The 13,401-nt window shown below is 35.2% G+C and overlaps 1 protein-coding gene across 1 annotated transcript in view; it reads right to left on the bottom strand.

Annotated features, from left to right (window-relative positions):
* The window catches only part of DCDC5 (doublecortin domain containing 5), a 157,714-nt gene that overhangs the window by 60,268 nt on the left and 84,045 nt on the right, over positions 1-13,401 (bottom strand). Inside the window, exons 9-11 of the mRNA XM_014545214.1 lie at positions 12,924-13,047; positions 4,967-5,148; positions 1,709-1,807 (exon numbers count right to left, since the gene is read on the bottom strand). Coding sequence (XP_014400700.1) covers positions 1,709-1,807; positions 4,967-5,148; positions 12,924-13,047 — 405 coding nt within the window. The remainder of the gene's footprint in view (positions 1-1,708; positions 1,808-4,966; positions 5,149-12,923; positions 13,048-13,401) is intronic.

The raw sequence follows: 13,401 nt of genomic DNA, 5'->3' as shown, positions 1-13,401 counted from the left end.
ATTTGCATGTTTGTCTTTTATTAGATTAGATTTTTATATCTCTCTCATATTCTCTCCTCTCCTTATGGCCTTTCCTGATGGCTACCCTTCACAAGGTTCTCTCTTCTTCCTGGTTATAGATAAAGTGATCCTATGATCATTTTCACTTTTGTACCATTTAAACTGCCCTTTCTGACTGTTTCTTTCAGAGAGGAAGGAAGGAGAGAGATAGAAACATCAATGATGAGAAAGAATCATTGATAGGCTGCCTCCTATATGCCCCCTACTGAGGATCAAGTCCATAACCCAGGCATGTGCCCTTGATTGGAATCGAACCTAGGACACTTTAGTTCTCAGGCTGACACTCTATCCACTGAGCCAAACCATCTAGGGATATTTCAATAAGCAAACTCTCTTCCCAACAACTTAGGAGTTTCCTGAGAACAAGGAATGTCTTGCTCTTTAAAAAAAAAAAATCTCCTGCAGAATATCTAAGATTGGTTGATACATATGATATGAATAAAACAGGTATTTAAAAGAATTAAATTCTTTTTTGCCTTCTTCTTAGCTTCTCATTCAACTATCCTGTTTAACAAAGGAAAATAAGACTGAGAAAGGCAGTGCTTTGCTGAAGTTTTCCAGCTAGTTAATGGCAAATCTGAGATTAAAATCAATTCTTTTATTCTTAATCCAATGGTCTTTCCAATATTCCATGTTTCCACAACATTAGGTATCAACAAAAATATTCTGTATCAGTTATTTTTAAATGGGCTGTTATGCTATTAGATCTTTCTTAGGCTTTGTAGATGGAAAAACTACCACCAATAACAACAAAGACTCTCAAAACTGTCTTGTGTGAATCCTATATAATAAAAGTGTAATATGCAAATCAACCGAATGGCTGAACAGCGGAACAACCATCCGGATGACCATCCGGGACCATGCTTGACACCCACTGGTGCCAGGCTAACCAAGGTGGGTGCAATGCTGGCCATCGCCCCATGATTACCCTGCAGAGGGAGGCCCAGGCCACTGACCGATGGGCTGCAGCGGGTGGGCAGGGCCTCCCACTGTAAGAGAAGCCCGGGTCCCGGATGCCAGAGGAGAGCTGGTGCCGGCAGCTGGGGGAAAGAAGGCCTACTCTTGCATGAATTTCGTGCATCAGCCCTCTAGTTATTAAATAACTAAAGGATAACATAAGTTCCCTTAAATTCAGTAAGACTGCCTCTTTAAATTCAACAAGACATATTTTGCAAAACAGTTTAAGTGGTCAACCTTGAAAAGTTATCAAGTTCTGTGGGAATAATTTTTATTTTGGTAGGAACATCATGATCAAAAGAAAATTACAACATTTCACAAATATAAACCTGACATATAAAAATGGTTTTAAATTAGCTCACTACCCTACCCTCAATCCAAATATAAACGAAAGAAAAGTGCTGTAAAACTATGAAATATATTTCTTAAATGGGTATAATTTATATTTGCAAAGTTGATAGTTCAAAAGCTAGGGGAAATTGCCTTGAAATTTGGGGAAAATGTATTAATCACCATTGGTATCATGAACTCACACAGTTAATGTATTTCTATGTGTTAAAAATTCTAAAATTATTATATTAACAACTGTTTTCTTATGTAGGTACATATGTATGTTGTGTTCTGTGTAACACATAATCATTCAGGCATGTGAATGGAAAATACCATTGCATTTAGGATAGTAAGTACTTACCTCTCTAAAAGTTGATGATATTCAGTCTGCTTTGTTTTGGTTTTAGAATATTTAGTGACATACTTTTTCACATTCTCTTTCATTTCAGTGTCAACATTTCTGAAACAAATGATCCAAGATTTGATTGATATGTCAGTATGTATTGCCAATTATCTTTCAACTTGTTTAAATATGTGAAAAAATCTTGAGGTTTTAATTTATAATAATTTGCTCTAAAATAATCTGCCTGTTTTTGAAAATATAGGGTTTCAAAAACTACCACAATTAAATATTAAACTTCATGAACATTTATACTATGAGTAACTTATATAAGAAAATGAATATTCAATATTTTAATCCTCTCTATTAATGCTGATCTCTCAGAGATGTGAATTTTTCAAGTTTAAAGAAAATGCAGAGATGACATTTATTTTTCCTGGGATATTTTATTCATATGTTGTGTATGTTCATATGTTTATTAATATATGCTAGGCAATCAATCCAAACCTAAAAATTGTTAAACTGAAAAATAGATAATGATGATCACAGAAAAACGATGTTTAATTGAAATATACATCTCTTCAGACTTCCAAGTTAGAAAATTATTTTGTGTATTTAAAAAATCTCTACATTCTATTAAATGAAAGAAATAGTGGTGAAATGTAGTTGTTCATTCATTCATTAAAATAGTAATCAAATATAATTAACCATTAATTTATTTATTAATTTTATTAAGCACTGATTTAGGGGCTATTGGGTTCCCTAAGCCATGTGGTGAATAAAGTGACTTAATAGTCAACTGATCAGGACACACTGTTCCATAGCCACTCCATAGCAGTGAGAACATATATGGACGAATAGTGTGTTATCCTGGGTTTCTAGCTCCTGGATGGAGTCATAAGCGGATAATCACAGAATGATAGGAGCTATGGGGGTGGAAAGCAAGGAAGTACATAGCTAACTCGGGGATGGGGAAGGAAGTGTGGAATTCAGAGTCAACATCTAACAATGAAGTACAAACTCGTTCTCAGAAGACCTTCATTATTAAGGCAGATGGAAGGTGTTGGGGAATGGAAGGGGTTTAAAAGTGGAAATTGGGGGAATGTTGATAAGAGATGCAGCTAGAGAAATGAGCAGGGATAGGTCATAAAGGACATAAAAGCTATACTAAGGAGCTTGAGTGAGTCCAGGGATTATAACTTACTCATTGAAATTATCTAACATATAAAATTTTACTTTATAAAATCAAATTGAGCCTTTCCTTTTACAATTCTTTAAAATATCACTTAAATTTTTTTTCTTTGTTTAACTTTGTTTATAGTTTTAAGAGATGAAATTCTCCTGTGACACAGAGATCACAATGGTCTTGATTTATATAAATCTGACAACCATCATCAAGACTATTTGCCAAGATTCTGTTACTAAGATAACCTTCAACTAAGTAATGAACAAGTGCTACTTGATCTTCCTTTGGCTTTGCAGATGGAGGAATCAACAAAAACAAGGACAAAAGCTCCTCAAATTGTCAAGAGTGAATTATTAAATAATAAAGGAGACCATGTGATTGAAGCAGAATTTGGTTAAAATGGATCTATATTTCATCTATACCCGGAGTTTGCTTTTAAAGACATGAAATAGCTCAACCCTCTTTCTTTTTATGAATAAGTTTCAGGATAATGCGAGCAATTTGCCCCGACATCTCATTTGCATTTATTTATTCTGACTTGGATATATTAAAAGTAGCACAGCAAGGCTTCCACCTTGCACAACTCTGGGGTGCCATTCACATCGAATACAATGAAAACAGTGGCCACTGGAGCTGGACAACACAGCCTCCCTGTAATGCCAGCCAAATCTCTTTCCATTGAATCTCTCTGTTACCAGGACTTACATACAGCTCTGGGGGGAAATGCTATTGATGATGCTGTAGAAAACTTTCTGAATCGGCCAAGATAAATTAAACATATTTAGTAGAGTTTTAGAGTCAAGTGTATGCTGGTGTATTTTAATTATTTGGGAATAATTAATTCATGCAGTGAACAAAGTGGACATTTGATTAACCAGGACACACTGGTCCATGAACAAGGACAGCAGAATTTCACAGACTCTCTCTAGAATAGCTGTCCAAGTGAACAAATCTCTCAAATTATGTTTGGGTTACCTTATTGAGTTATGCCTCTTAAACGTTAATGAGAAAAGACCACATCTGTATACAATTTTGAGCCACAGTTAAAGATATAGAATAAGAAAGAAAGAAATGTAGGAAGAGACAAAAATTATTTAACTTTGCATGCTAAAAAAAAAAAGTCATATCCTACTTTAAGGGCATTACCCTTACATTTTACATCGAGCAGAATGAGCTAATTATGAAATGTATGCGTCAAAGATTTCAATTTCAGGCTTGACTTTACTTTGAAGATTAATTTTTTACTTTATCATCTTTACAAGGCAGTTCAGTGGACAGCCGATCTGAATATTACTCATTGTTCAGCGATGTATGAAGTATATTTAATCAATGTGAAGAAAGTTATATTAAACTATTATCAGCAGTCTCAACTATTCTAAACATCTCAAAAGAAAGGTCAAGAGGTAATATCACTGCTAATCATATGAGAAACAATGTGTTTAACTCATTCTTTTTATCAGAGCTTTGTGCTGACCTATGATTCCTTTTGTCAGAAAATATAAAGAAAATATAGCAGGCGATTTTTCTTCAATGCTGGAGAAATATTGGCTATTTGAGAAAATTTTATTCAAATCTCATAACATCAACTAAAGTGCAGATCAATGCTTTTTTATGATGAACTTTTAAAATGTTATTCCAAGTCAAGGATATAAAATTATATAAAGTTATATTTTGAGAACTATATTTATTTGTTAAATATGCCAAAGCTATAAATGTAAACACTTGTATACAATGAATTTAATAAGGAATTGTAAAAATATATTTAAGCAATTTCAAATGAATTATTTCAAATTAATAAAACTAAAAAAATTGTTAATTCAAAATAGGTATTGATATAAAATTTTTTCCAGAACTATTCATTTCTAACTCATCATTTTATCCCATGCCTAGCCTAAATCAAGAGTTCAAATATTTCCTGACATAGAAACTAAATAAATCTGAACATCTATTTTCATCTCTAAATGTCAACATGGGAGCCCTTTTTAAAAATTAAACACAGAATTCTCTCAGAAAAACATCGGTAAGCAAGAAGACAAAAATCTGTAGAAATTAGAAAATGTACTTAATGAGAAAACCGAACAAGCTGTCCTTACTGCATTTTCCGCCCAGGTGATATGTCTGGACTCATTATAACAAGTGCTCTGTTTTTATTCTTGTCTCCATTCCGCAGAACTCTGAGTCTTACAGGCACATCCTGCTCCAGTGACTTACAGATGGGTTTCTTCATGGAAGGACTGTTTGGAATAAGCAGTCCTTCTATTGGCCAATCAAACTCCTTCAGAAAGAGAGGACAAAAAATTGATAATAAATAAGAGAGTTACTTTAAGTTATAAAGAAATGTAACACAATACTGATACTTGTAATCTTTTATTCAAGTCTAATTAGTGTTTTGTGTGAATAAATAGGAAGGATAGTAATTTTTTAAGTGTATGTCAAATCTATGTTGTGTTACAACAAGAAAGATTTATTCCCTTTCAGAGAAACATCGTTCTAGTAAAATAGAACTGAATTAACTTGGAATGTTTTTGTTCATGTGTGAAATATCTTTAATATGAGGAAAGTTAGAATGTGTGAAAAGTGGTTTTACAACCTGAAATAATATTATCTTAAACTAGACCTTTTTGGCAAAGAAGAATATATTTGGGGAACACTCCAAAAAACATAGCAAGATGATAAAACTTAAATTTCAGATGTTCCATTTGTAGAATTCAGTTAATTTGTATTTATTTATTCATATATACATTTATTTATTAATTCATGCATTATCCAAGTATTGTTTACTATAGTCCAGTGCTTAGACACTGGAAATAACATGGAGAGTACTATGCTGAGTGAAATAAGCCAGTCAGAAAAAAACAAGTATCACACGATCTCACTTATATGTGGAATCTAATGAACAAAATAAACTGATGAACAAATAGATCCAGAGACATAGAAGCATGGAAGAGACTGGAATCTCAGAGGAGGGGGAGTGAGAGGTGGAAAGGGATTAACCAAAGAACTTATATGCATGTACGCATAGCTCATGGACACAAACAATAGAGGGGTGAAGGCCTGGGGTGGGGTGGAGGTTGGGTGGAAGGGGAATGGGGGAAAATAGGGGACATCTGCAATAACATCAATAAAAAATAAACAAAATATTAACATTAAATAAACAACACTATGAACAAGATAGGATACTCTTCCCTGAGCAATTTCTAGTGGGTTCTCAGAAACTTGGCTAGAAATAAACTGATAGGGGACATCTGCAATAACATCAATAAAAAATAAACTTAAAATATTAACATTAAACAACACTATGAACAAGATAGGATACTCTTACCTGAGCAATTCCTAGTGGGTGCTCAGAAACTTAGCTAGAAATAAACTAGCAATTAAGTAGTGTAAGTATAATAGCAAGAGGGTATTATGAGGTGTGGTGGGACCACATGGAGAACCTAACTCAGAAACATCCTGTAACAGACCTGAAGCCTCAGCAGGAGTTAGTGCAGTAAAGGAGGGTAAGACGATGGGCAGTGTATGTATCAGGTTGAGGATTAACAGAACATGATGTTGGGGAAATAAAAGGAAGTAAGGATGGCTCCCAGGTTTGTAGCTTAGGCGACTGGGTATTCCCACTCACAGAAATGAGGAAAGGGATGATCAGAAGTGATGTTAGACAAGGTCCAAGTCTTTTCTTTCTCTTTTTTCTATCTGAATAAACAATTGTCCTGGCAGCAATTAAATCCCTATTAATCTGCTGTAACTATCTTGTAAAATATCACAATTCCATATAAGTATGGGTCTGTTTCTGTGTGTTTTACTCTCTTCAATTTGTCAGTTTATCTATCCCAGTACAGTACCATGCTGCCTTGATTATATTTGGTAAGTCTTGATATTTGGGAAGGCAAATACCCCCACCTTGTTAATCTTCTTTGGAAATTGGTTCTTATTGGCCTTTTGCTATTTCACGCACATTTAAGAATCAGTTTGGTTAGTCTTTAAAAGCCTGTTTGGGATATAAATACTTTGTTGCAGGTTAAGTAATTTCCTAAAGGGTTACAAATACCCAAAGAAGGGGCAAGTCATGCTGAGCAGGCAAAATACTCAGATAATCACTACAGAGGGGGCCCTAGTGTCCAGGCTGTTTCCCACTGACATAACCAAGATAAAGACACCTGTGGGTTGGAGAGGTGTGCTGGCATGTCAGACCAATGCAGACCAAGGCATCTGGTCTTTAGTTTATGAAAGGGGAGATCATTTTTTAAAAGCCTGGACAAAAAGTAACAATTTACTAACATATTCCCTTGAAAAAAAAATTGTTAGGATCTTGCAGTGATACTAAACAATCACATAGTTCAGAAAAATGTGTTGAGAATATATTATAAACAATATCTGAAAGTTGTGATTAAATATTCTGAAACAGCATCTAATTATAATGCCCTAATTTGTGAGATGAATAAGTAAATAACACTAATTGCATGCAATGAGGAGAAAAGCAGTATAAATAAATGTTAAAAACTCATGAGTAGAGTGCTTTTTCCTTTATATTTTTAATATAAGTGTACATGTATTTATAATAGTGTATACAATGAGGCTAACTTATCACACTTCTAAGCAAGCAAAATTTGAGCTAATGAAGTTGTAATGTACTCCTGACCTTCACTGAGAACCTGTTGCCTGTATGGAATTTAAATGCAAAAGGGCAGACAACGTGTTTATTCAGTTATGTGTCTATTATTATGAATGGAGCAATAAGGGGTCACTTTTCCTTACTCTTGTTACTGAGAAGAAACACAAAAGGTTATGACAAACTCATTGTATATTTTCATTTGAAGCTGTTCTATTGTACAAAGGTTATACTTAGCATGTGGGATGGTGGAGGAGTGGTGTTGCATAACTTTTCAAGTAATAAGTTCAGGATTGACCTGTAATTCTTCTACAACAAAGATATTAAGCAATTCTGAGAAAATCAACATTTTAGACATGAAGCCAGGGTTGGATAGGTGGGGGAGAGAGGAAAACAGTCTTCTTATTAAAAACTGTCACATTGAAGCCTTGGTATAAAGTCATTAATATTTCCTCCTCTCTTTTTTTCTGAACCATGGAAGGGAAAGGCAAGAGAAAAAAGGTTCTTTCTTAAAATGAGTTCTAGAGAAGTCAGTTCATAGAGTTAGGATCTAGAACTAAGATTTTTTTTCAATATCCACTCATGCTATAATTCTGATGAACTTATCAGAAGTGTGCCGTCTCCGCTACTAGTTATTTGTAGGTCCTTTCACTTCCTACACTTGTCTCAGGGCAAGTGGTAACCATGCCAACATTGGTTTCAGCTCCATTGCGGCATCGCTGACTTCAGATGGCATCCTTTGCTTTCCAGCCAGATGAAGGAAGCCCGAGGCCTTCTCTTTTTAATATAAGATATTACAGAAACCCAATCAAAAGATTATTGTGGGCTTCAAAACTTTCCAAATGTATGCCGTTTCACTGGTAGTTCTTTCTTTCAGCTACTGTAAACCTTGTTCTAGTGTTTAGGGAACTTTTACTTGGTACTTCATAGAAAGAGAGAAATATAGTGTCAGGATAAGAAGGACAACAAGAAAACATGATTAACCGGACTGGGGTGCTATTTCCTCGCCCTCTATTGGAATGCTCATGTATCCATTCATTCTTTAGTGGTTCTCTCTGTGTTCACACTACTGCAAGGCACAGCTGCGTTGTCAGGAGGCCTTGCTGGGCCATGGTGCTTCCTTACACGGGCGGTTCTGCCTTTTCTTTTTCATCTCTCATAACCAAAGGCCTCTTTGAATTCAGCTCTTAACCAATGACCTAAATTCTTAGTCAAATTGGCCTTCCTTCATCTATTTACTATTAATAAACAAATAGATTCTTTAATTTTCTCTATTGGGCCTTTTCACATATCCTTTCTTGCCCTTCATAATTAGAGTTAATTATCATAATCTTTTAACAGATTAATCAAATGTGTGCTTTCAACTTTCTTTTTTTTTAACATGTGCCCCTCGTAATGATTTCATTCTGGAATCTGAAAATACATTGCTCCTTTCTTTTAAATGGTTAGAAGTAGAACTTCTCAATTTATAACTTTTCCCCCAAAGGTGAGAAAATAACCCAAGTTCCCTGGAAATTATTCCAGTGAACTTCATCACAGACTAAATCAAAATAATTCATTAATCTTGTTTTTAGGGGGTTTGGGCATATTTTAAAAATACTGGTACCTAAGACATACAACATGCAATTCACTCAGAAAACAGTATCACTTGCCTTTTAGGATGATTAATAGTTAACCAAGAAGAGCATGAAATCAGTTCTCAGACCAGCTGTCACCACTGAGCGGTAAACAGTTTGTCATTAATGTAGTCCGAGTCTCCACAAAAATAATTCCTGTTGTCCATACTTCCCTTGGTTTTTATTCTATTTTAAGAGTTCTTATCCAGGAATGAACAGAAGAATTTGAGTCTCACTCAGGATAGTGTTTCTTAGATGGTTTTCTTAGATTCCATATTTGGACTTAATTTTCAGGCTCATTCAATCAGCCTGGCTAGCTTCCCTCATACTGACCTTATAACTGAATGAACAAATAGCCTTGTTTCTGGGACACCAAACTTTTTATTTGAGTTTCTTCTTTCTTCCTTCTTTGACTTATATTCACCAATTCTGCTTTCTTCCTTTCCAATTCCTTCCTTTGTGGCACATAGCCTATATTGTTTAAACTGTAAGCTCCACGAAGGTAGAGGCCATGTCTACCTCCTTCCTTACTCTACCTGCATTGCCTACATATCTAATAAATAATGATTAGATAAGTAGTAAAGTTGGAATATTAAACCTACAATAAAATTAATACATATGCCTACAGTGACCAAAGTGTTCTGAATCCCATAATATGTCACATTTCTAATTGCAGTTTACTTAAATGAAAAGTCTTTTCCAGGCAAAATATTTATTGTATTTAATAATACACTAATAAAAGTATCTTTTTGCTTAACAAATAGATTATGTGGCAACAGAATTAAAGAAAATGTGGTTCAGATAAGATAGATCCAGATTTTAAGTGAAATGGATCACATTTAATTTGAATGAAAACTGAATTCCCTGCTTGATAAGTATTTTCCTCTCTTTCTCAAATATTTCAAGAGATAACAGGACTCTTAGGCTGAGTCATTTTGCAACACATGGTCAATTTTTCTCACTTTAGCTGATTTAGTGCCTTAATCCTTTCCCTTTGGTTTACAAGTGAGGGCCAACTTCTTATTCACTCTGCCCAAAAGCTGTTGTTCTCTTTGAATGGCTAGAGAATTTAGGAGTCCATTTTCAACCTTCAGATCATATAACTGTCAAATCCCAGACTATTGGCAAAAGTTTTATTTCTAAAAAAGTAAATGTTAAAAGGAACCTGGTTAACTTAGCTTTCCTAATATAATTACCACTCATTGTTTAAATTCATTAAGTAACTAAATTACTTTACTTGTACACTGAAATATATAAGCACAATATCTGTTACATTTGCAGTCATTATCATGTTCTCTCTTCCCCTATATGAGAAAGCACACTACTTCTGAGGCACCGCTGACCTCCCCCCATCCCACTGAGTGGGGGGGAAACTTGATAGTCCAATTAGAGATGTCCCAGTTTCTGCCAAGTTGGAAAAGTCTTTTTTGCTCGTTTGTTTTTTAGCTCTGTACTTTTGGATACATATTCAATCAAATTGAACATGCAAACTTCTTACCAGAACTGTTGTTTCCTTTCAACGATCTCTCTCTCCTTTTCCCTTCCTCGCTGTGGTTTCTGGGTATAGATGAAAGTTCAATAAACTGTATACCATTGAGTAAAGGGGTTCATGGTCTATATGTGGGTAGTTGTTCTGGATCCTTGGAGGCCCCTAATGATGTGCCTCTTGTCCTCTTCGGCCACTGGGCAACCTACTGGCACCTGCTCACCACCAGTGAGGAGCAAGTTATCCTCCCTGTTCCCTGGGTTTTAGCCTCTGCCCTTCCTGAACCTCTGAAGAAAAATGTATAATTAGCACAATTCTTTTTTCATTTTTGGTCTAATGCTGGGTCCCTTAGTTTCGCTGTGCTACCCTTCCACCTGGCCTCCACCCTGGCTCCCACTATTGCTCCAAACCCTGAATCTTAGACACATAATTCACCTAGCCCCTAGCTCAGGCTACCCAACCCACAGCTTCTGGCATTTTGAAGAATTTCCTTCTCTTTCAACAAAACTCAGCTTTCTAGACTGTTGCTTCACTGCAGTCCAAATATGTGGGCATCTTTGGGGCCCTAAGCAACTCTTCTTGGTTTCAGATCCCATCAGTCCTTCCCCTAAAAACTGACACTCATTGATTAAATAGAAAATTGTAATTTCAGGGTAAAGAAAGAAAACTTGGTTGAAACCAGAAAATATGACAGCAACTAAGAAAAATCAGGATAGAATACTTTAGAAAATATTTTAGAACATAACATTGATCTAGCGATAAAGCAAGACACACTGGAGACCCAGAGAGGTAAACAGAGTGCTGACGCTGGATTTTATCTGGAGGGAATTTTCCAAACTCCAGTGAACTTCCGCTTCCATGGTCTCGCAGGGGGAGGGCACAGGAGAGGATTTCCAGGGCGCGTGAAGGGTGGAAAGTCTAACAGGAGACACTCATGCATATTATGGTGAAACTAAGTATCGAAGAAAAGGGAAGGTTTTAAAAGCTGTCGGGAATAATATTTAGAGTGATAGCTGACTCCTCAATAACAACAAAGGGAGGTAGAAGTCAGTGGTGATATCTTCAGTTTGCTAAGTGGAGAAATCTTTCATGGATGAGGGCAAAATAAAGACATTTTCAGATAAGTAGAAACAAAGTTTGCTACAGTAACTAAAAGAAGGATATGCTAAGTAAAAGGAAAGTAACCAAGGTTGGAAGGACTAAGATGTAAGAGGAATTTATAAGGAGAAAGAAAGAACTTTGGGGTAAATCTAAGTAAATATTATCTGCATACAATAATGTTAATATCTTACAGAAAATTTTAAGAATATAAAATTAAAATACATGACAATAATAGCATATAAGTTATAAATCAAATCACTGATGTTAAAATATCATAATGTTCTCAATTATTTGAGAGAAAAGTAGATATATTTGTTAAGTTTAGATTTTGAACATTTATATATGCAAGTTAAAATGCTCATAGTAATAAAAATAAAGAATGGAAATAGATGATATAATTTCCAAACTAGTAGATGAGAAAAATATAAGAAGAAAACTCAATCAAAAAATAAGAATGGAGAAAAAATAACACAGAAAAAAAAACAGAACAAATAATAATCTAAATATATCCATCATTGCAATAAATAAAAAGGGTTGGCCCAGCTGGCGTGGCTCAGTGGTTGAGTGTCGACCTATGAACTAGGAGGTCATGGTTTGATTCCCAGACAGGGCACATACCTGGGTTTCAGGCTCAGGGGTGTGCAGGAAGCAGCCAATCAATGATTCTCTCTCATCATTGATGTTTCTAGCTCTCTCTCCCTCTCCCTGCCTCTCTCAAATCAATAAAAATATTTAATAATAATAATAATAATAATAATAACCAAGTCCTTATGTAGAGATAAAGACTGTCAGGTCATTTAAAAAAAGAAGTATATGCTGATTATTAGAGACTCCCTAAATATAAAAATATACAAATAAGATATACTAGGCAAATAAAAAAACTGAAATATTTCTATTAGTATTAGAAAACTGAGACTTTCACTAGGGCTTAAGAGAGTTTACCTGATGATAAAATAGCAATTCTCCATAGAGATACAATATTTCTGAACATGTGTGTTTCTAAGAACTAAATATCAGAATATATAAAGTAAAATTTAACAGAATACAAGAAAAAATAGATACATTCATCTCCATAATGGGCAATTTAAATGCAAATTACCAATTAATAGAACAACAGAATGAATTGATCTTTTGCACCAAACAACTATGAATTCGAAAACTTGCATGGAAATTGTTATAACATTGACTGGGCCCTAAAACTTAAGTCTCAACAAACACATCTTCTACTACAATACAACCTCGTTAAGTTGGCCGCTGGGAAGGACTGGCCACATGTAGGTAAGCTTATTCCAGAGAGGATTTTCGACTCTGGAATGTTTCCACTGGCCTGGCTTACTGGTCCCCGCATGTTTTATGGCCCACCTAAAACAAAATAAAAGACAAGAGTTATATAGCAAGGTTACCAACTATAACTTCAAAATATTTATTGAGGACTATTATGAAATAGGTGAACAATTAAAGACCCAAATCTGAGACTGTACAAGAGACACAAATAAAAGTAATCCTATCTAATAATAGAGAAACATGGTAATTAACCGTAATTTTGCTACCCTTCCCATTGGCTAATCAGCGAGATATGCAAATTAACTGCCAACAAAGATGGCGGCCGGCAGCCAGGCAGCTGAAGCGAACATGAGGCTTGCTTGCTCCAGTGACGGAGGAAGCCAAGGTTCCCTGCCAGCCGCAGCCCAGCTCTGAGCTCCAGATGCAACAATG

The sequence above is a fragment of the Myotis brandtii genome, unplaced genomic scaffold (assembly GCF_000412655.1).
Source record: "Myotis brandtii unplaced genomic scaffold, ASM41265v1 scaffold399, whole genome shotgun sequence".
Classification (NCBI taxonomy): domain Eukaryota; kingdom Metazoa; phylum Chordata; class Mammalia; order Chiroptera; family Vespertilionidae; genus Myotis; species Myotis brandtii.
This window is presented reverse-complemented; position numbering and strand designations above follow the sequence as displayed.